This window comes from Mesocricetus auratus, unplaced genomic scaffold, assembly GCF_017639785.1.
Source record: "Mesocricetus auratus isolate SY011 unplaced genomic scaffold, BCM_Maur_2.0 Super-Scaffold_100037, whole genome shotgun sequence".
NCBI classification, from domain to species: Eukaryota; Metazoa; Chordata; class Mammalia; order Rodentia; family Cricetidae; genus Mesocricetus; species Mesocricetus auratus.
This window is the reverse complement of record NW_024429215.1, coordinates 7163113-7183473: the sequence shown is the minus strand read 5'-3', so window position 1 is coordinate 7183473 and position 20361 is coordinate 7163113. Positions and strand designations below refer to the sequence as shown.

The following is a 20361-nucleotide window of genomic DNA, read 5'->3' as shown; positions in this document are numbered from 1 at the left end:
ATTGTATTATGCCAGAATTTGAATAGTAAATGTGAGTGAGCATGGAAGGGAGGGAGAGGGAGCTGGGACTGACATGTGAAGCAAGGATGTTTCTAATTTAAATACATAATAAAAATTTTTAAAAATAAACCAAGATAACAATGTGATGGAAATGACTCACTGGTGTCCCATATCTGTGTCCCCAATCCTATAAGGGAAGATGAGAAGAAACATTGCATCTTATGAGAAAAGGAAGATGACCACAAAGACTTACAGAACGTGAGAATACTTGACAGGCAGGGAAGTCTACATTCAGGAAATTATACTTCTGTCGTCTGGGCGTTGCAACATCCCAAAGAGAACTGCATGCAAATCCCACATTCTCTTCCATTACACAATCTGCTCAGATTCTGCTTGCTGACTGTGGTTCTGCTTATCCTGGGTGTGTCATATGGCTGTACTTATCCAGTGTGTGATACTGAGTGTTCCACTTTTTCACTGAGCACATTTCAAAGCCCACTAATACTTTGATATGTAACAGTGTTTTGTTGTATAAAACCCATCTTGCTTCATATCGATACATTTTTCCAGTTTCTGAGAGCAAAAAGTGTATAAAACAGGAGACAAACAGACCTTTCCCCCTATGACACTTCACTAAACAAGTGGTGCCCAACCCTGTCCCATGCAACTCACTGTGAGAACCATGTAGGGAGGACAGAGACTGAAACTTCTGCAATAGCAACTTCCTCTTCTCTTGTCTCTTGCATGGAATTGGCTATTTTGGGTAAAAAGCAGAGAGCCTGGTTCTCCACACCAACCTTACCACCTGCAGCAAGTGGGAAAGCTGAGCTAGTCCCTCACCAGCTGCAGCACTCAAGAAAGCAGTCCCTGCACCTATCCTGGGCAGTACAATAGAACTGGCAGGGGAGCTGGAAGTAGATCTGAGAGTGGGCATGGAAGATCTGGCCTCACCATTTGTATGCCATATTGTGGTGAGGGAAAGGGACTGAGTCCCCCTCCCCACTTGTGGCAGGAGAGGACAGCTGGTATGAGTTGGGCCAGCCTAAGCTCCACACCGTATATGATCTTCTGGAATAGTGAAGGGGCTGTTTCTGCAGATCCAAAGCTACAGGATCTACACAACACAGTCCTACAAGAGGATATCCAAGATGAGTCCAAGTAAGGGTCAAGAATCAATAGTGTGTCAGAAACCAGAGGGTGTAGACTGTTATTCACTGTGTTACACTACAGCTTCCATAATGAGACTTTCCTTTATCTCTCTCTTTTTTCTTTTCTCCTGAATTTATTTTATTTTGTGTTGGGGTGGAGGGAGAGGCTGCAAAGCAGAGAGTGTGAAGATGAAGGTATGGGGAGATGAGTGGGATCAAGATGCATGATGTGAAACTCACAAAGAATAAATAAAAAGTTTTTAAAATGAGGAGAGCATGGCAATTTCCAGGAACCCATTATTCTCTGCTAAATCGATCTACCCCTTTGTCTCTTGGTTCACATTCTATGTTCCCCGTTCCCCTCTCTAGCTAATCTCTGAGTTACTGAGAGTTGTCAGAAGTGGGTAAAATTAAGATGATACCATTTTCTTCTTGAGACAAAAGCAATGAGTTTCCTTTTTCCTCAACATGTTGGGTTCTTTGAGACATGTTCTGACTGTATAGTTTCTGAGGAATCTCTGAACTGGGTGGGTCCCGTGTGTAATCCTTTTGCATCAACCATGAAGGTTCAAAGCTCTGTGATTCAGAGACTATTAGACTTCATGGATGCAGACCATGAGATTACTGCTTCTTACACAGGATCAAAACATGAGGCTTGCAGCCTCTGCTGAAGTCAGGATAAGATCGGGAAGTTCTTTCTGTGGGGAAGAGTTTTCAGTAAACATTACACAGCTGCCTGCTCCCAGGCCAAAGGGGAAGTGGGTTTGTGCTCAAGGTCTGGTGTCCCCACAAGGAACTTCAGGAGGCATCACCATACCTGACTTCAAGCTCTATTATAGAGCTATAGTCCTGAAAACAGCTTGGTATTGGCACAAAAATAGGCAGGTAGACCAATGGAACCGAATCGAAAGCCCTAATTTTAACCCACACACCTATGAACACTTGATTTTTGACAAAGAAGCTAAAACTGTACAGTGGAAAAAAGAAAGCATCTTCAACAAATGGTGCTGGCATAACTGGGTACTGGTATGCAGAAGACTGCAGATAGATGCAGGTTTATCACCTTGTACAAAACTTAAGTCCAAATGGATCAAAGATCTCAACATAAATCCAGCCACACTGAAACTTTTAGAAGAGAAAGTGGGAGATACTTTTCAATGAGTTGGTACAGCAGACCACTTCCTAAACATAACACCAGTGGCACAGGCACTGAGATTGACAATTAACAAATGGGACCTTCTGAAACTAAAAAGCTTCTGTAAGGCAAAGGACACAGTCAAAAAGACAAAAAGGCAGGCCACAGAATGGGAAAAGATATTCACTAACCCTACATCTGACAAAGGGTTAATCTCCAAAATTTACAAAGAACTCAAGAAACAAGTCTCCAAAACAACAAAGGATCCAATTAAAAGGTGGGGTACAGAGCTAAATAGAGAATTCTCAGTAGAGGAGGCTAAAATGGCCAAGAGACACTTAAGAAAGTGCTCAACATCCTTAGCCATCAGGGAAATGCAAATCAAAACAACTCTGAGATACCATCTTACTCCTGTCAGAATGGCTAGAATGAAAAACGCCGAAGACAATTTATGCTGGAGAGGATGTGGAGAGAGAGGAACACTCCTCCACTGCTGGTGGGAGTGCCGACTCATACAGCCTCTTTGGAAATCAGTATGGAGATTCCTCAGGAAAATGGGAATTAATCTACCACTAGACCCAGCAATTCCACTCTTAGGCATTTATCCAAATGAGGCAGGTTCATACAACAAGGGCATCTGCTCCACTATGTTCATAGCAGCATTGTTTGTAATAGCCAGAACCTGGAAGCAACCTAAATGCCCCTCAACTGAACAGTGGATAGAGAAAATGTGCTACATTTACACAATGGAGTATTACTCAGCAGAAAAAACAATGGAATCTTGAAATTGGCAGGGAAATGGATAGCACTGGAAGAAACCATCCTGAGTGAGGTAACCCAGTCACAAAAAGACAAACATGGTATGTACTCACTCATATATGGATTTTAGACATGGATCAGGATAGTGCCAGTCTGCACTTCCACAGATAGAGAGTCTGGGAAACAGGAAAGAACCTAAAAGATATGCATATATGCATAGTACCCAAGAGAAGAGGATGGAGACAAGGTCCTCTGAATGGATGGGGAACACGGCGAGGGGTGGGGGGGAGTGGCACCAGGGAAGAAGAGAGGGGGTGAAGAGGAATAGAATTGGTCATGGGGGAACAGGAAGTTGAGGGAGTGGGGGTAGAATAGGGGGAAGAGGGAATCATAGGTTGGAAGACAGATCAGGCACCAGAGTGAACTCGAGTTATCTAAAGGGATAACACCAATTGGCAAGCTAAGCAATAGTGGAAGGACCACCTCGAATGCCCATTCCTGATAATGAACTTGATGTCTATAACCATCCGGGAGCCTTCATCTGTGACTGATGGAAGCAGAGGCAAACACACAATTAATCACTGAACTGAACCCAAAGAACCCAGTGACAGAGAGAGAGGTGTGATGAGCAAATTGGCAAAGAATGGGCTGGCAAAACCAGCAGAGACAGCTGATCTGAACAGGGGAGAGCTCTTGGACCCCAGACCGACAGTGGGGAGGCCAGCATGGGACTGATCTGGACCCCCCAAATGTGAGTGTCAGTGAGAAGTCCTGGGCAACCTATGGGGCCCTGAGCTGTGGATCAGTGTCTATCCTTAGTATTCAAACTGTCTTCGTGTGCCTATAGCACAAAGAGAGATGCTCTCTCAGCCTGGACTCTTAGGGGAATGCCTGGACCCTACCCAGAGTAAAATGACAGACTCTAGATATCCCCTATGTGGAAGGATTTGGCAATAGGGTGGGAGTGAGGGGGTAAGGGGAGTGTGGGAGGAGGGAAGGGAGAGGGAACTGGGATTGACATGTAAAACAAGCTATTTAAAATTAAAATAGAAATGATAAAAAACAAGAAATAGAGTTTTTATGCCTCAGTACTCAAGAAAACATGAATCCAAATATGGACCCAGTGTCCCCATGTATTAATTACCCCTTCACCACAGTCTAACGGGTGGAGAAAAATAGTATATGAGCTACCCAGAAAACTATAATTTCTGTAAAACCACACATCAGGCCACTGGTCTTCAAAGTTTTGATTTCCAAGTACTATTGGCCAATAAAAGTTGAAAAGTTTCCATTTCATACAGACAATTTCACATGTGCATGCTATGTACATTTAAGGTGCTCACACATATTCTAAATGCTAGCAGGTGATGTTCTCTCTATGCCTTCCCCACTGTGGTCGACTGTACCCTCTTAAACCCTGAGTCAAAATCAATACTACCTCATCGTACTAGTCAAGCTTCGGTGTCACTTGGACTGGAATTTGGAATCACCTGGGAGACTCACTTCTGTGTGTGACTGTGAGATGGTTTCTGGAGAGATTTAGATGAGGAGGGAAGACTCTTCCTGAGCATGGTTTGGTTTCTATCCCAGAATAGAGAGGGGGAAAGGAGAAGAAACCCTGAGGAACACCTGTATGTATCCCTCTCTACTTTCTAGCTGGATAGAATTTGACCAGCCGCCTCACACTCTTACCCTGAGCTAGGGCTGCCTTCAGCACCATCCTTTTTTCTACCACGATGGACTTCATCCTTTTACTGGGAGCCAAAGTAACCCCTTCCTTACCCAGTCTATTTTTAGCAGGCATGTTAACACAGCAATAAAGAAAGGAACTAAGGAGAGGGAGAGAGATTTTGGATGTGAAAAAAGAAAGGGAGGAAGGGAGCAGAAGAGAGGGAGGGGGAGAGGCAGAGAGAAGGGAGGAGAAAGAAAAGGAAGGGAAGAAGCAGGAGGAAGGAAAGGAAGAGAACAGAATGGTGGGGCGGGGCAAGGTGGGGCAGAGCAAGGCAAGCTCTGCCTTCGCAATAGATTTTCCCACTTATTCTCTCACCTCATTCAACTGACCACATTCCCTTTTTCTGAATGGCCACAAGTTAACCAGTGTCTTATTGCATATTGTTAGAGTGCTAAGTGCCTGGCCCTGCTCAGTTGTCTTGATGCCTATTTTCTCTGTTGATCCAGATTACTAATATCTTAATTTGTAGGTGAATAATGTCTTCTTTATGGCATACAGAAAGAAGTATTTCTATCTGCACGTATTTATAGAACCCACATCATGGGCTGGCCAAAGAGGGCTCCAAAAGGCTAGCAATATTCCTAAAATATGCACGTACATCACTGGATACCAGGCAGATATAGGGGAAATAGCATGGAGCTAATGGAATAGGAGAAGAGCGCCATCCATCACGTGCTATGTCCATCTTGACCACGGCTGTACTATATGACTTCATGATACTTACAGGGTGCAGTAGGTTCTGGAATTCAGTTCTCTCCTCAGACATGGTTATATATGTACATGTCTTCATGGATGTGCTCATTTGTACTTGTGTCTTATTTCCCTAGTGTGCATGCAAAGGAAATTAAGAACACAGACTTTAATAAATGTCAGATTGAGATTTCATATTCATTGAGACAGAGGCTCACTATATTGTACAGTATACAGAGCACTGTACTATATAAAAGTCCTGGCTGACCTAGAACTTTCTAGGCTGATTAGACTGATGACAAACTTGGCTTCCTGCCTCTCAGTGGAGATTTAGACTGAACTGGTAAAGCGATCCTGAAACACTACTGACGTTCCTTCGCCCTACTAGTTGAAGATTCTGAAATCCATGTCATAGATTTTAGAAGGACATTTTTAAAAAGTTCAGTAGCAATATTAGATACCAATGGTGGATGATGAACATGTGTCAGGCACTGAACTTATCATTATAGTCAGTTTGCTTTCTCAACCTTAGGGCATATGCTTTAACATTATGCTTCTATAAGAGCTGAAAACACCTAATCTAAGCAATACAAACTGTCTAGAATCTTCCCTGGAATGTAGCAGGCATGCAACAAGAGTGACTGGCCATGCTAGTGAAGGGGATGGTGGGAATTCCTGCCCAGAAAGAGTAGAAGGGGAAAGGTGAAGAGGCATAGGGATGCCTACAGTGTGTGGTCTGCAATCTAGCCAATCTTTTCTCTACTTGACAGATTGCACCTTTTAAGCAATATTCTTTCTCTACTGCTAAAATAAAGCAGGTCCTGTAAGGGTAAAAGTCAGATAAACAATAAAAATAAACATAAATAAAAATTTAAAAACTATTTCCCACAAGAAAAGCAGTATATTTAAGGACAACAATAACAGCTCACTGTGTGCTCATAATGGCAAGCTGGAAAATTAACGAGAGAACCTGGACTCTGTGCATGAAGCCATGATGGTAAGTACCAGAGTGTGACACATCTGAGTCCCTGAAATATATGGCTATTTGTCAAAGCTACCTTTCTTAAATGTATTCCAATGGAAAAGCTGGCAGAAGTAAACAAACAATATCAGAGCGTCCCCTTCCTGTTCTTTGAACAAGTAGAGCACAATTTTGCAATTTGTGACACCGGGACCTAGACTTCTCTCCAAAATGGTCACAAAATCAACTCTTTCCCTCAGTTCTGTGATAAAATTTAAGCTACCAGTAACCTTTTCCAGACACCTTCTCTTACACAGCAACTCCCCCAAGCTACACCTGCTCTCTCTCCTCTGTCCTGCTGTTTTGTGCTTTGTTTATCACCACTGGATACTGTAAGGGTGTCTTCATTACTATAATACCATAATTATGTCTACACATGCATTAATTTAGTCACATAATTAAAATCTATATACTTCAGTATTAATTGTCTATTTTCAAGAGAGTTTTCAATATGCAAAATGGAAGCTTTTGTGGTATATGACTGTATTTGCAGAGTGTCTTAAAAAGGAGCTTGAGAGTGTGATTTTAGTGTCTATATAAATATTTTAAGACAACCACTATAATTTATGGCCAACTACATCTACAGTAAAGTGAAGTTAGTTGATGGTCACAGCATCATTTTGATACTCTGATTTTCAAACTAGAATACAAGTCTATACCATCTCCCCACACACTTGGGATTCTTTGTTATTTAATTAATTAATAAGCCCAAATAAAATTCCCAAAGCTTGTGGAAAGAGTTTTTGCATATATGTTGGTTTAGCATGCATTGTTAAAAGAATTCAGTATTCCCACACAGTGACCTAAGATGGGATATTTTCCCTTTGTTGTTAGCCTAGTTTCTACATCTGAATATAATGAGAGTTCCCTACACAATCTCCAAGGTTTGCCAAGGTTCAGTGATTTGTCAAAATTGAGTTTCTTATTTAGACTGAGGACAAATATTCAAGCTAAATGGGCCATGAGGAAGGGTTCTATACCCCATTCTGTAACAGAAACAGGATATAGCATACAGCTTATTAAAGTCATACAAATACAAGGAAATTTTAATTTTATATCATCAGCAGTTTTGAACACAATTTCAACCTTTGAACTCATGTAAGTTGCAAAGCATTGATTTTTGATAGAATATGAAGCTTAGAGTAAGGGCATTTTTAATGCCCCTGTGATTGGTGCTGGAAGCCGTATGAGTTCAGAAGACAGGAGTGTAAACACACACTGTCTTTGGAAAAGCAATATAGAATCAGGTCACACTTGGGGCTCATAAAAAGGCCCCTCAGGTTGCATTGAGGTCTTTTCTAACATATTGAAATTGATCCATTAGCAGTTGGATTTTGTGCAGGGTGATAAATATGGATCTATTTGTGTTCTTCTACATGCAGTTTGACCAGAACAATTTGTAGATGCTGTCTTTTTTCCAGTGTGTATTTCTGTATTCTTTATATATAAAAAACAGGTGTCCATAGATATGAGGACTTATATCTGGTTCTTCAATTTGAATTTATTGATCAGTGTGTCTGCTTTTAGGCTGGTACCATTCTGCTTTTATTACTACAGCCCTGTAGTACAATGTGAGATTGGGAATGATGACAGCTATGGAAGTTCTTGAATTATTTGGAATTGTTTTAGCTATCTTAGGTTTTGTGTTGTGGAATATTAGTTTAAGATGTGTTACATCCATTTATGCTGTGGAATATTTGCTTAATGATGCAAAGATGTTTTGCATTCTTTTATGTTGCACTTGTTTAACCTTGTAAAGCTGTGTTACTTTGCCTGTCTAAAACATCTGATGGGTCTAATAAGGAGCTGAACAGTCATTAGGTAGGCAGAAGAGAGAAATAGGCAGAGCTGGCAGGCAGAGAGAATAAACAGGAGGAGAAAAAAGAGAGGGGAAGAATGCCAGGGGCCAACCACCCAGCCACACAACCAGCCAGAGAAAGAAGGAAACAGGGAAATATAGAATAAAGAAAAGGAAGAAGCTCAGAGGCAAAACATAGAAACAAGCCAAGCTAATGTCAAACATTTGTAAGAGCAAGTCTCCCTGTATTATTTTGGAGCTGGGTGCCAGATGCTCAAAGGGCCAAAAAACTGCATTTTTCTGTTCCCACATGAATATGAAATTTGTTCTTTCAATATCTGTGAAGATTTTTGATGGGAATTGACCTTAATCTATAAATTTCTCTTGGTAGGATGGTCATTTTTACTATATTAATCCCATTGGTCAATGAGCATGGGAGGTATTTCCATCTTCTGATAGCTTCTTTTACTTCTTCCCTTAATCTCTTTAATTTTATCATACAAGTATTTGACTGCTTGGCTAGAGTTACCCAAGATATTTTTTATTTTGCTTTTATTGTAAAAAGTGCTGTTTCCCTGATTTCTTTCTCAGTCCATTTGTCATTGTGTATAGAAAGGCTACATATTTTTGTGAGCTAATTTTGTAACCATCTACTTTGCTGGTGTTTGTCAACTATAGAAGTTTCTAGGTGAAGTTTTTATGGGCACTTATGAATATCATCTTCTAATCAAAATACTTCAACTTCTTGTCTTCCAAATTGTGTCTCCTTGATCTCCTTCACTTATTATTTTAGCTAAGACTTCAAGTATGAAGAGAGTGAACAACTTTGACTTGTTTCTGATTTTAGTGGAAATGTTTGAGTTTCTCTCTATTTAGGTTAATGTTGGCTGAGGCCTTGCTGTAAATTATATTTATTATGGTACAGTACGTCTCATGTATCTCAGTCTCTCCAAGACTTTTATCAAGAATGGGTGTTGGAATTTGTCAAAGGCCTATTCTTCGTCTCTTGAGATGATCATGGGGATTTTGGCTTTCAATTTGTTTATATGGTGGAATACCTGTTTTCGATTTGTGTATGTTGGCCCATTCCTGAATCTCTGGGATGAAGACTACTTGATCATGGTGGATGATCTTTTTAATGTGTTCTCAGATTCAGTTCGCAGGTATTTTATTGAGAATTTTTGTATCTACATTCATAAAAGAAATTGGTCTGTTTGATGCCTGAGAGAACTGATCCAGACTCCATGAATGTAGTGCCAGGGAGGAGGCCACAGAAATCACTAGGGCCTTGGGCAGTAAATAGATCAGTGTTTACTATGGTTTATGAATGACCTTTGGGAGCCCATTCCAAATAAAGGTATTCTCTCTCAGCCTAGACACATGGGGAAGGGCCTCGGTCCTGCCCTGGATGAAATGATAGACTTTAAAGATTCCCCCAAGCATGTCCTCACCCTCCCTGGGGAATGATGTGGGGATTGGGTGGGGGAGCTGTGGGACTGGTGGAGGGACAAGGGAGGAGGGGTGGGAGAGGGAGCTGGGATTGACATGTGAAGCATTCATGTTTCTAATTTAAATAAAAACATTACAAAAAACACAATCTGAAGAAAGACCGGAAATAGTAAAGCTGGGCAAATGGTCAGAATACAATACAAGAATTACCAACAGAATACAAGAGATGGAAGACAGAATCTCAGCTGTTGAAGATACACTAGAAGAAATGGATTCATCAACCAAAGAAATTCTTAACTCCAACAAATCCTTAATTCAAAACATCCAGGAAATATGGGACACCATGAAAAGACCAAACCCAAGAATAATCGGTATAGAAGAAGGAGAAGAAAACCACCTCAAAGGGGCAGAAAACATATTCAACAAAATCATAGAAGAAAAACTTTCCCAACCTTAAGAAAGACATGCCAATGAAGGAAAAAGAAGCTTACAGAACAACAAATAGAGTGGATCACAAAAATAGTCCCCTCGCCACATAATAATCAAGACCCCAAATATACAGAATAAAGAGAGAATATTAAGAGTAGCTAAGGAAAAAGGCCAAGTAACATATAAAGGCAAACCTATCAGAATTACACCTGATTTCTCCATGGAAACTCTGAAAGCCAGAAGGTCCTGGATAGAACACTAAGAGACCATGGATGCCAGCCCAGACTACCATACCCAGCAAAGATCTCAATTACCATAGATGGAGAAAACAAGATATTCCATGACAAAACAAAATTCAAACAATACATATCCACTAACACATCACTACAAAAGGTTTTGGAAGGAAAACTCCAACACAAGGAAGTTAACTACAACCAGAAAAACATAGGTATTAGAGAATCCCTGTCTACCAACAGGCAAAAGAGCAAAGGGGTGAAATTCCACGAACAATTCCAACAATTACAACCACTGCAAATCGAAGATGAATGAGCAATCAATGGTCATTAATATCCCTCAACATTAATAGCCTTAACTCACCCATAAAAAGAGACAGGCTAGCAGAATGGATTCAAAGACAGAACCCATCCTTCTGCTGCATACAAGAAACACACCTCATTTTCAAAGACAGACATTACCTGAGATATAAAGGTTGGGAAAAAAATTTTCAATCAAAAGGACCCAGAAAACAAGCAGGGGTAGCAATCCTAATATCTAACAAATTAGACTTTAAAATAAAATCAATCAAAAGAAATGAAGGAGGTCATTACATACTCATCACAGGTGAAATCCACCAAGATAAAGTGTCTATCCTGAACATCTATGCCCCAAATACAAAGGCATCCACATTCATAAAAGAAATACTACTAAAACTTAAATCACACATAAAGCCCCACACACTTATAGTGGGATATTTCAACACACCACTCTCACCATTAGACAGGAACACCAGACAGAAACTCAACAAAGAAGTAAAGGGTCTAATAGAAGTAATTACCCAACTGGGATTAACAGACATCTATAGAACATTTCATCTACATAAAAAAGAATATACCTTCTTCTCACCACCACATGGAACCTTCTCAAAAATTGACCACATACTTGGCAACATATCCAAACTCAGCAGCATCATAAAAAAATTGGAATAACTCCGTGCATCTTATCAGACCACCATGCTTTAAAGTTAGAATTCAGCAACAATACAAATTGCAGAAAACCTACAAACTCGTGGAAATTGAATAATGCACAACTGCACCATTTCTGAGTCAAAGAAGAAATAAAAAAAGAAATTAAAGACTTGCTAGAATTCAATGAGAATGAAGACACAACATACCCAAACCTATGGGACATTTTGAAAGCAGTGCTACGGGGGAAGTTCATAGCACTAAGTGCCCACTTGAAGAAACTGGAGAATATTTATACTAGAGAATTAACAGCACAGCTGAAAGCTCTAGAACACGAAGAAGCAAACTCCCCCAGGAGGAGTAGTCGCCAGGATACAATCAAATTGAGTGCGGAAATCAATGAAGTGGAAACTAGGAAAACAATACAAAGAATAAATACAACAAAGAGTGGGTTCTTTGAGAAAATCAACAAGATAGACAAACCTTTGTCCAAACTTACCAAACAGCAGAGAGTGAACATGCAAATTAACAAAATCAGAAATGAAAAAGGGGACATAACAACGGACTCTGAGGAAATTAAGAGGATCATCAGGTCATACTTTGAAAACCTGTACTCCATAAAATTCAAAAATTTAAAGGAAATGGTCGACTTCCTGGATAGCTATCACTTGCCAAAATTAAATCAAGAACAGATAAGCAAGTTAAATAGGCCTATAACCACTATGGAAATAGAAGCAGTCATCAAAAGTCTCCCAACCAAAAAAAGTCCAGGTCCAGATGGCCTCAGTGCAGAATTCTACCAGAAATTCAAAGAACAGCTTATACCAATTCTTCTCTAAGTATTCCATGCAATAGAAACAGAAGGGTATTTGCCAAACTCTTTCTATGAGGCTTCAATAACCTTCATCCACAAGTCACAAAGACACAACTAAGAAAGGAAACTTCAGACCAATATCCCTCATGAACATTGATGCAAAAAAACTCAATAAAATACTGGCAAATCAGATCGAAGGACACATCAAAACATCCATTCACCATGATCAAGTAGGTTTTATCCCAGGGATGCAGGGATGGTTCAACATATGAAAATCCATCAACGTAATCCACCATATAAACAAGCTGGAAAACAAAAATCACATGATCATCTCATTAGATGCTGTAAAAGCCTGTGACAAAATCCAACATCCCTTCATGATAAAGGTCTTGGAGAGATCTGGGATAACAGGAATAATACTGAAACATAATAAAAGCTATATACAGTAAACAAACAGCCAACATCAAACTAAATGGACAGAAACTCAACGCAATTGCTCTAAAATCAGGAACAAAACAAGGCTGTCCGCTCTCTCCATATCTTTTCAACATTGTACTTGAAGTTCTAGCCAGAGCCATACTAAAACAAAAAGGGATACAAATAGGAAAGGAAAAGGTCAAACTTTCATTGTTTGCAGATGATATGATAGTTTACATAAGTGACCCAAAGAACTCTACCAGGGAACTCTTACAGCTGATTAACACCTTCAGCAAAGTGACAGGTTACAAGGTCAATTCAAGAAAATCAGTAGCCCTACTATATACAGATGATAAAAGGGCTGAGAAAGAAATCAGAGAAACAGCACCCTTAACAATTGCCACAAACAACATTAAATACCTTGGGGTAACGCTAACCAAACAAATGAAACACCTGTATCGCAAGAACTTGAATCTTTAAGGAAAGAAATTAAAGAAACCCTAGGAAATGGAAAGATCTCTCATGCACTTGGATAGGTAGGATCAATGTAGTAAAAATGGCAATCCTGCCAAAACCGATCTACAGATTCAATGCAATTCCCATTAAAATCCCAGCACAATTCTTCACAGACCTTGAAAGAACAATAATCAATTTTTTATGGAAAAACAAAAGACCCAGGATAGCCAAAACAACCCTGTTCAACAAGGCAACATCTGGAGGCATCAACATCCCTGACTTCAAACTCTATTATAGAGCTATAGTCCTGAAAACAGCTTGGTATTGACACAAAAACAGACAGACCAATGTAATCCAATTGAAAACCCTGATATTAACCCACACACGTATGAACATCTGATCTTTGACAAAGAAGCTAAAAATATGAAATGGAATAAAGAAAGCATCTTCAACAAATGGTGCTGGCATAACTGGAGTCTTGCATGTAGAAGACTGCGGATCGATCCATGTTTATCTCCATGCACAAAACTTAAATCCAAATGGATCAAAGACGTCAACATAAATCCAGCCACACTGAACCTCTTAGAAGAGAAAGTGGGTGGTACCCTTGAACAAACTGGTTCCGGAGACAGCTTCCTGAACATAACACCAGTAGCACAGACAGTGAGATGAACAATTAAGAAATGGGACCTCCTGAAACTGAGAAGCTTCTGTAAGGCAAAGAACACAGTCAGCAAGGCAAATAGGCAGCCCACAGAATGGGAAAAAATATTCAATAACCCCATTTCTGACAGAGGGTTGATCTCAAAATTTTACCAAGAACTCAAGAAGCATGTCTCCAAAACACCAAAGAATCCAATTAAAAAGTGGACTGCAGAACTAAATAGAGAGTTTTCAATAGAGAAGTCTAAAATGGCTGAGAGGCACTTGAGAAAGTGATCAACATCCTTAGCCATCCAGGAAATGCAAATCAAAACAACTCTGAGATACCATCTCACTCCTGTCAGAATTGCTAAAATCAAAAACACCAATGACAATTTATGCTGGAGAGGATGTGGTGAAAGGGGGACACTCTTCCATTGCTGGTGGGAGTGCCAACTGGTTCAGCCACTTTGGAAATCTGTATGGAGATTCCTCAGAAAAAATGGGAATAAACCTACCACAAGACCCAGCAACTCCACTCTTAGGCATATATACATAAGATGCCCATTCATACAACAAGGATGTCTGTTCCACTATGTTCACAGCAGCATTATTTGTAATAGCCAGAACTTGGAAGCAACCTAGATGCCCCTCACCCGAAGAGTGGATAGAGAAAATGTGGTACCTCTACACAATGGAGTACTATTCAGCAGAAAAAAATAATGGAATCATGAGATTCGCAGGCAAATGGATGACACTAGAAGAAACCATCCTGAGTGAGGTAACACAGTCACAAAAAGAGAAACAGGGCATGTACTATCTCATATATGGATTTTAGACATAGATCTGTGGAGTTCCAGCCTACAATCCCATGGCCAAAGAATCTGGGAAACAGAAACTTCATTAGTGGCTGATGGACAAAGAGGCAGACTCCCACTGCTAAATACTGAGCTGAACTCAAGAAAGCCAGTAACGAAGAGGGAGGACTGATGACCAAAGGAGTTAAGACTGGGCTGGTTTAACCCCAAAAACAGCTGATCTGACAAGGGTTAACTCTTGAATCACAGGCTGATACCTGGGAATCCAACATGGGACTGATCAAGACCCCCTGAATGGGGGTGTTAGTGAGGAGGCCTAGGTAATCTATTGAGCCTTGGGCAGTAGATCAGTATTCATCCCTAGTATACACATGGACTTTGGACTGCCATCCAACAATGTGAGATGAACTCTCACCCTGAACTCTTGGGAGGAGTGTCTAGGCTCTGCCCTGGATGAAATGACAGTCTATGGACACCCCCATGGAGGGCCTCACCCTCACTGGGGAAATGAGGGGATGATGGTGGAGTTGGGGGGAGAGCACAGGAGGAGGGAAGGGAAAGGGAGAAGGACCTGGAACTGACTTGTCAACCAACCATGTTTCTAATCTAAATCTAAACTTAAAAATAAAAAAGTTTAATAATAATAATAAATAAAAAAGAAATAAATTAGCAGAATGCTCACAAAGAGCATATGATTATTACTGAATGGTTTTAGAGTGCGGTGTTTGGTCATATCTTTTTTGGTGATGTCTTATATGTGGTTATTCTTTTCATTCTTTAATTGGACTTGTGATCATTTTTCTTCTGTTGTTGTTTTATTGTATTAAATTCCTTATACATCATAACAACTACATTCTCACAAAAAAGTGACTCACAATTCATAATGGAGAATGTAATGGCTTACACAAAAGGAATATATTACATGAAACTGAGGAGAAGCAAAATATGCAGAGAGGTGAGAACCAAAACCTCACTGCTAAGACAACATGTTCCCCCACATTATGGAATGAAAGGACATTAAGGAGAAATCTTCAAAGTCCACACCAACATAGGGAAAGAGCCTCAATGTGATGGTGGGAGAGTTTGCCACACTAGCATTTAAGTATTTTCCTTTACCCAAAACAAATGTACTTGCTGGATATTTCCTCACAATTGATTCCCAATATTAAACATTGAATTTTCCTATAAAAAATCTGAAATACTCAAATTTATTTCCAAGACTTGGTAGCCAGGCAACGACTATGGCTGTCTCTCTTCTTCACTTATAGGTTGCATTCAAAGTCCTTCTCTAACTGAGGCGAGCATAAAAGAGCAAAATCCCAAAAACTGTGAGGATCAAGGCGGACATGGTCATTCGAATGATGTTCTCCACTGTGTGATCCTGGGGCTGTGAGTCTGCAGATTGTGAATAGAGATGTCAGGACCAACCAAAGTTACCCTACATAACAGCATTTACATTGTGAACAGATCCCTCCTCTGTATAGAACTCGACTTTCTGTGATAATGCCCCAAGCAGAATTTTCCTTCTTATCTGTTATGGTTTCTGACATGTTCTGTGGATGGCTCGTAGTCTCAGTTACTCCTGGGTAAAAAAGACATGTTGGGAGTGTAAAGTGCTCAAGAGAACTGACATTTTTCCTCCAGTTTAATCTTCTTATTTCCTTGAGATACACATTATTCTCATCACTTAGCATGATGAAGATCTGTAATAAACCGTTTCTCTGCTGTATCAGGCTTTCTGTGGTCTTTGTCTTGGTTTCTTCAGCATGCCTATGCTCTGAGTTAAGAACTTCTTGTGAGGGAACTTATTTGTAAAAGAGTTTATCTGAGAGCTCAGATGGAAAATTATGGTCTCCTATTTCACCAAAAAGGAGAATCCTATGCTCCCAAGTCAGTCTGGAGTACAGAAGCCTGGAATCTCATTCCCCCAGGATATTATCCTTTACTGACTACTCTGGGGAAAAACCAAGATATAGCCACGAATCTTGTTTTCGGAGGCTAATGAAGATACCGTGCCCAAAATAGTGACAGTCTGGGGTTCTCTGCCTGCATCAACTCAAGAAGTTCCCATGATGCTTCTGTTTAACATTGCACTCTCTAATCATCACATTGTTAGTAACAAACAATACAAATACAAAGACATAAAGATAGGCATACAATATACATAAATGCAGATATATTCTAATAAGTAGCTAACCTAAATCATCAAGGGTTATGATAATAATGGGCAAGTAAAAATTTATAACATGTCACATGTCAGGAGAGGCTATAGTTTCTAAAGGAGAAGCCAATACTTCCAAGTTTCTTAAACACTTTAATTTCTACCTGCATTAGAAATGCTTATGCTTATACCCACAATAAGTATGGCTCTAACCAATTATCAGATAAACTTCCTGTGTAAGAGGTGGGGAAAATCATAGAGATCTACAACTCTACAGAGGCCTACTGGTCTCTGAAGACACATGTTTGGTATTAGTAGAGTATCAAGAAATGTTTAGGTCCCATTCTGGTGGATGCCACAGAGATCTCCAAAACTGGACAAAGTAGGAATAAGTTGTATAATGTGTTCCACATGGATACATCTACAACACAAATTTTACACATAAGATATAAGGAAAGTCAGCCGGGCGTTGGTGGCGCACGCCTTTAATCCCAGCACTCGGGAGGCAGAGGCAGGCGGATCTCTGTGAGTTCGAGACCAGCCTGGACTACCAAGCGAGTTCCAGGACAGCCTCCAAAGCCACAAAGAAACCCTGTCTCGAAAAACCAAAAAAAAAGATATAAGGAAAGTCAAGAAAGTGAACCAGCAGGCTTTTGTACATTGCATATCCCAAACTGCACTGACTGTACCATGGTATTTCATCGACTCAGCCTTAGGAGTCAAAAACTCCCTGCAGATATCATGGCCTTGAAACCTCCTGGAGGCAACAGGGTGTATGACAAAGGGATTCTGGTATCAAACATATGAGTGAATGAGAAGACTTCCTCACCTGAGACACGGATCTCCAGAGGGTTACTGGCCTCTGACCAAACATAGGGTGTATCTGTATAGTATCCATAACATCTGAAGGGACCATTATGGCTGTATGTCACAGATATCTCAGGAAACAGAGCCTGGAAGTGTGCATTCTTTATGAACTGTGCCTTCTGGGACCTGGAGAACTTCACTTCTGTCCCAATCAAAACAAACCCATTGTATCCTTTGGATGAGAGACACTGAAGTGTCACATTCCCATCCGAGGTCACCACAGTGCTGGGTAAAGCTGAGAGAGTAGGTTTGCCATCATGGACACCTAGGAGATGAAGAGGCAGCCTTTTAAAAGAAACATTGGCTACATTGTCTGCAATAGGTAAGCTGTGGAAGCATGCTTTTGGGAGACTATTTCCTGAAGACAGAGGCAAAAACTGTGGCACGTAGTGTCCTCTCACCTGTCACCACCAGCTCCAGGGTGTCACTACGCTCTGTCCACCCAGCAGAACTGTAAGAGTAACAGTTATATCGCCCTGCGTTTAGGCTGGTCACAGACGGGATGGAGAATTTCGCCATATTGTTGTGGTCTACTTGGGTCTCTGTGTTGCTGGTATCTGGGCTTCCCTCTTTATGTATCGCATAGGTAAGGGCTTTTAGCACACCCTCACACCAGATGGTAACAGAACTCCCTGAAGAGATCACAGAACCTGGCTGAGCCCAAATGTTGGGTTTCTGAAGTTTCCCTGAAAAGATGCAGAAGAAAAATAAGAGCATCTCTTGGGACAGTGGCACATAAAAGGTCACATTTGCCAATGACACTTCAGCTGTAATAGAAGAACACATAAAGACCTGATTTCTCCCTTAACTCATTAGGGCCACTGTGATTATCCACCCAGAATTTTGTATCAAAAGTCTAGATTTATCACACATTTGGTGAAACTGGTGTCAAAAGAACTGCCTCTTGATCATCCACAGCACATCAGGTCCTTTCCTGGGATCCTGTGTCAGTAGTAATCACATTCAAATGAAACTCCTGTACTGCCTTACCTGAAACCAGGAGCTCTAGGTTGTTGCTGGGCACTGACCACAACTGGGGGGTGCTCATGTAATAGCCATAGCATGTGAACCTCCACCTCTGGCTGGGGTTCACAGGACCCACTGTGAACAGGGCTCCAAACAGGCCAAGGTATTCAGGGTGGATATTCTGTGAGGGCAAATGCCTGGAGAACTTCTCATCTTCCTTCATTAGAATGAACACATCATATGCCCATTCTGACACACACTTAAGGGTCACATTATCACCTGAGGTCACCACCATATGGGGCAGTGCTGACAGGGTGATGTTGGAGGAATGAACTCCTAAGGAAGAAGAAGAAGCATGTTATGTGGACTTACATGAGAATCATTGTTCCCATCTTCTCAGAATTTTAAAGTGGAGACTCCCCCCTTTGAACATATTCCTTTCCTTAAGAAAACTCTGGGATTGAAGGAGGGTTCTGTCACCTGTCACCACCAGCTCCAGATTGTCACTGCGTTCAGATGTGCCGGTGGAGCTTTTATATTCACACGTATATTGCCCTGCATTATTCCATTGAATCGATGAGACAGAGAATGTGGCCTTGTTCTCAGTTTTTAGAATGGTTGTTGGCATCAGGTAATCCTCACTTCCTTCTTTGTAGAGATAATATTCCTTGGCCTCTGATGGTCCTTCACAAAATAATGTCACCTGGCTTCCAGTGGCCACCACATTACTTGGCACTGCCCTGAGTGTAGGTTTAGACAGGGCCCCTGAAACAAATTGGCAGTTGGTTCCACAGATCTCCCCATCTGACATAAATTCTGAGACACAAGACCTCCCCCATAAAATGCCCCTCAGATACAAGCTCTCAGACCCAGGACCATTCAGGCATCCCCAGCATCTGGCCACACATGCTATCCTCCATCTTCCCTGTTCATGAGTTACCTGTGATCCCCATCAAGATTGTCCAATCTGGGGCAGCTGGGAAGACACTCACCTGCCAGCACTTGGATCCAGACGTCCACACTCAGTCCTGCAAGAGAATTACCTGTGAGTATTTGCACTGAAACATCAATAGATCATCCACTTCCTGGTGCCTTCTGGAGCTGAAGAGACATCCTGATGGCCAAAATCATGATTATGAGGATGATTCTCTCACACAAGAATTCCCCATCCCCATTTGGTATCTCACCAAGATACAGCAAGACTGCGAGAAAAGGAGTCATGGCATCTCCAGTTGCCATACGTTTTCAGATACTTGGTACCTTTCCAGACACACAGGCACAAGCTGTGTGGCCTCTGCAGGCTTGTTTCTGCTTCCTGTCATGACGATGTCATATTAGTAGTTGCTGAGAAAGAGGAACTGCTCTACCCAGGCTCCTGAATCTTCTTCCCTGTGCTGTGATGGGTTGGACTCCAGAATGTGGTGCTTCTGTCTCTCTGTGGTTCTTTAGTTTTTGTTTCTGTTTCTGAGACAGAACCTCTTAAACTTCATTCAAGTTTCAGACTCCTCCTTATTCTCCCTAAGTTTCCTGTGCTCTGGTATAACAAACCCAAGTCTGACTGTGATCTCTTCCTGTGGAATATCTCCACTGTAAACCTCTACATCTGCCTGAATACTCCCAATCACCACACACTGGGACTTAACCCAAAATAAACCTGGTGCCACTTCTACTCTTAAAAGGCGATGAAAAGGTTGGTCTTTCCCTCAAAGCATCATATATCCATAAATACTGGTTCAACTGCCAGATGGCACAGAGACTGCTCAAGCCTCCCAACTGACACACACATTCAGGGGGCCTGGTTCGGTCCTATGTTGCTTCCCCAGCTGTTAGACTAGGACCATTAGCTCCCACTTGCTCAGGTTAGCCGTCTCCATGGGC

At 41.1% G+C, this 20361-nt stretch overlaps 1 protein-coding gene across 6 annotated transcripts in view; it reads right to left on the bottom strand.

Annotated features, from left to right (window-relative positions):
- Positions 1–20023, bottom strand: part of LOC106022329 (leukocyte immunoglobulin-like receptor subfamily A member 5) — a 35800-nt gene extending 15777 nt beyond the window's left edge. For 3 of the 6 annotated variants that reach the window (XR_005872528.1, XR_005872529.1, XR_005872527.1), the window contains exons 1-6: positions 19671–20016; positions 19476–19511; positions 18964–19248; positions 18508–18819; positions 17919–18203; positions 17480–17782 (exon numbers count right to left, since the gene is read on the bottom strand). Coding sequence is in view for 3 of the 6 variants with exons in the window: in XM_040734114.1 (XP_040590048.1) it covers positions 15923–16071; positions 17480–17782; positions 17919–18203; positions 18508–18819; positions 18964–19248; positions 19476–19511; positions 19671–19722 (1422 nt within the window). In the remaining 3 variants the exon portion in view is untranslated. The other 3 variants (XM_040734115.1, XM_040734114.1, XM_040734116.1) reach the window with 3 other exon arrangements.
- Positions 20024–20361: the final 338 nt, after the last annotated feature.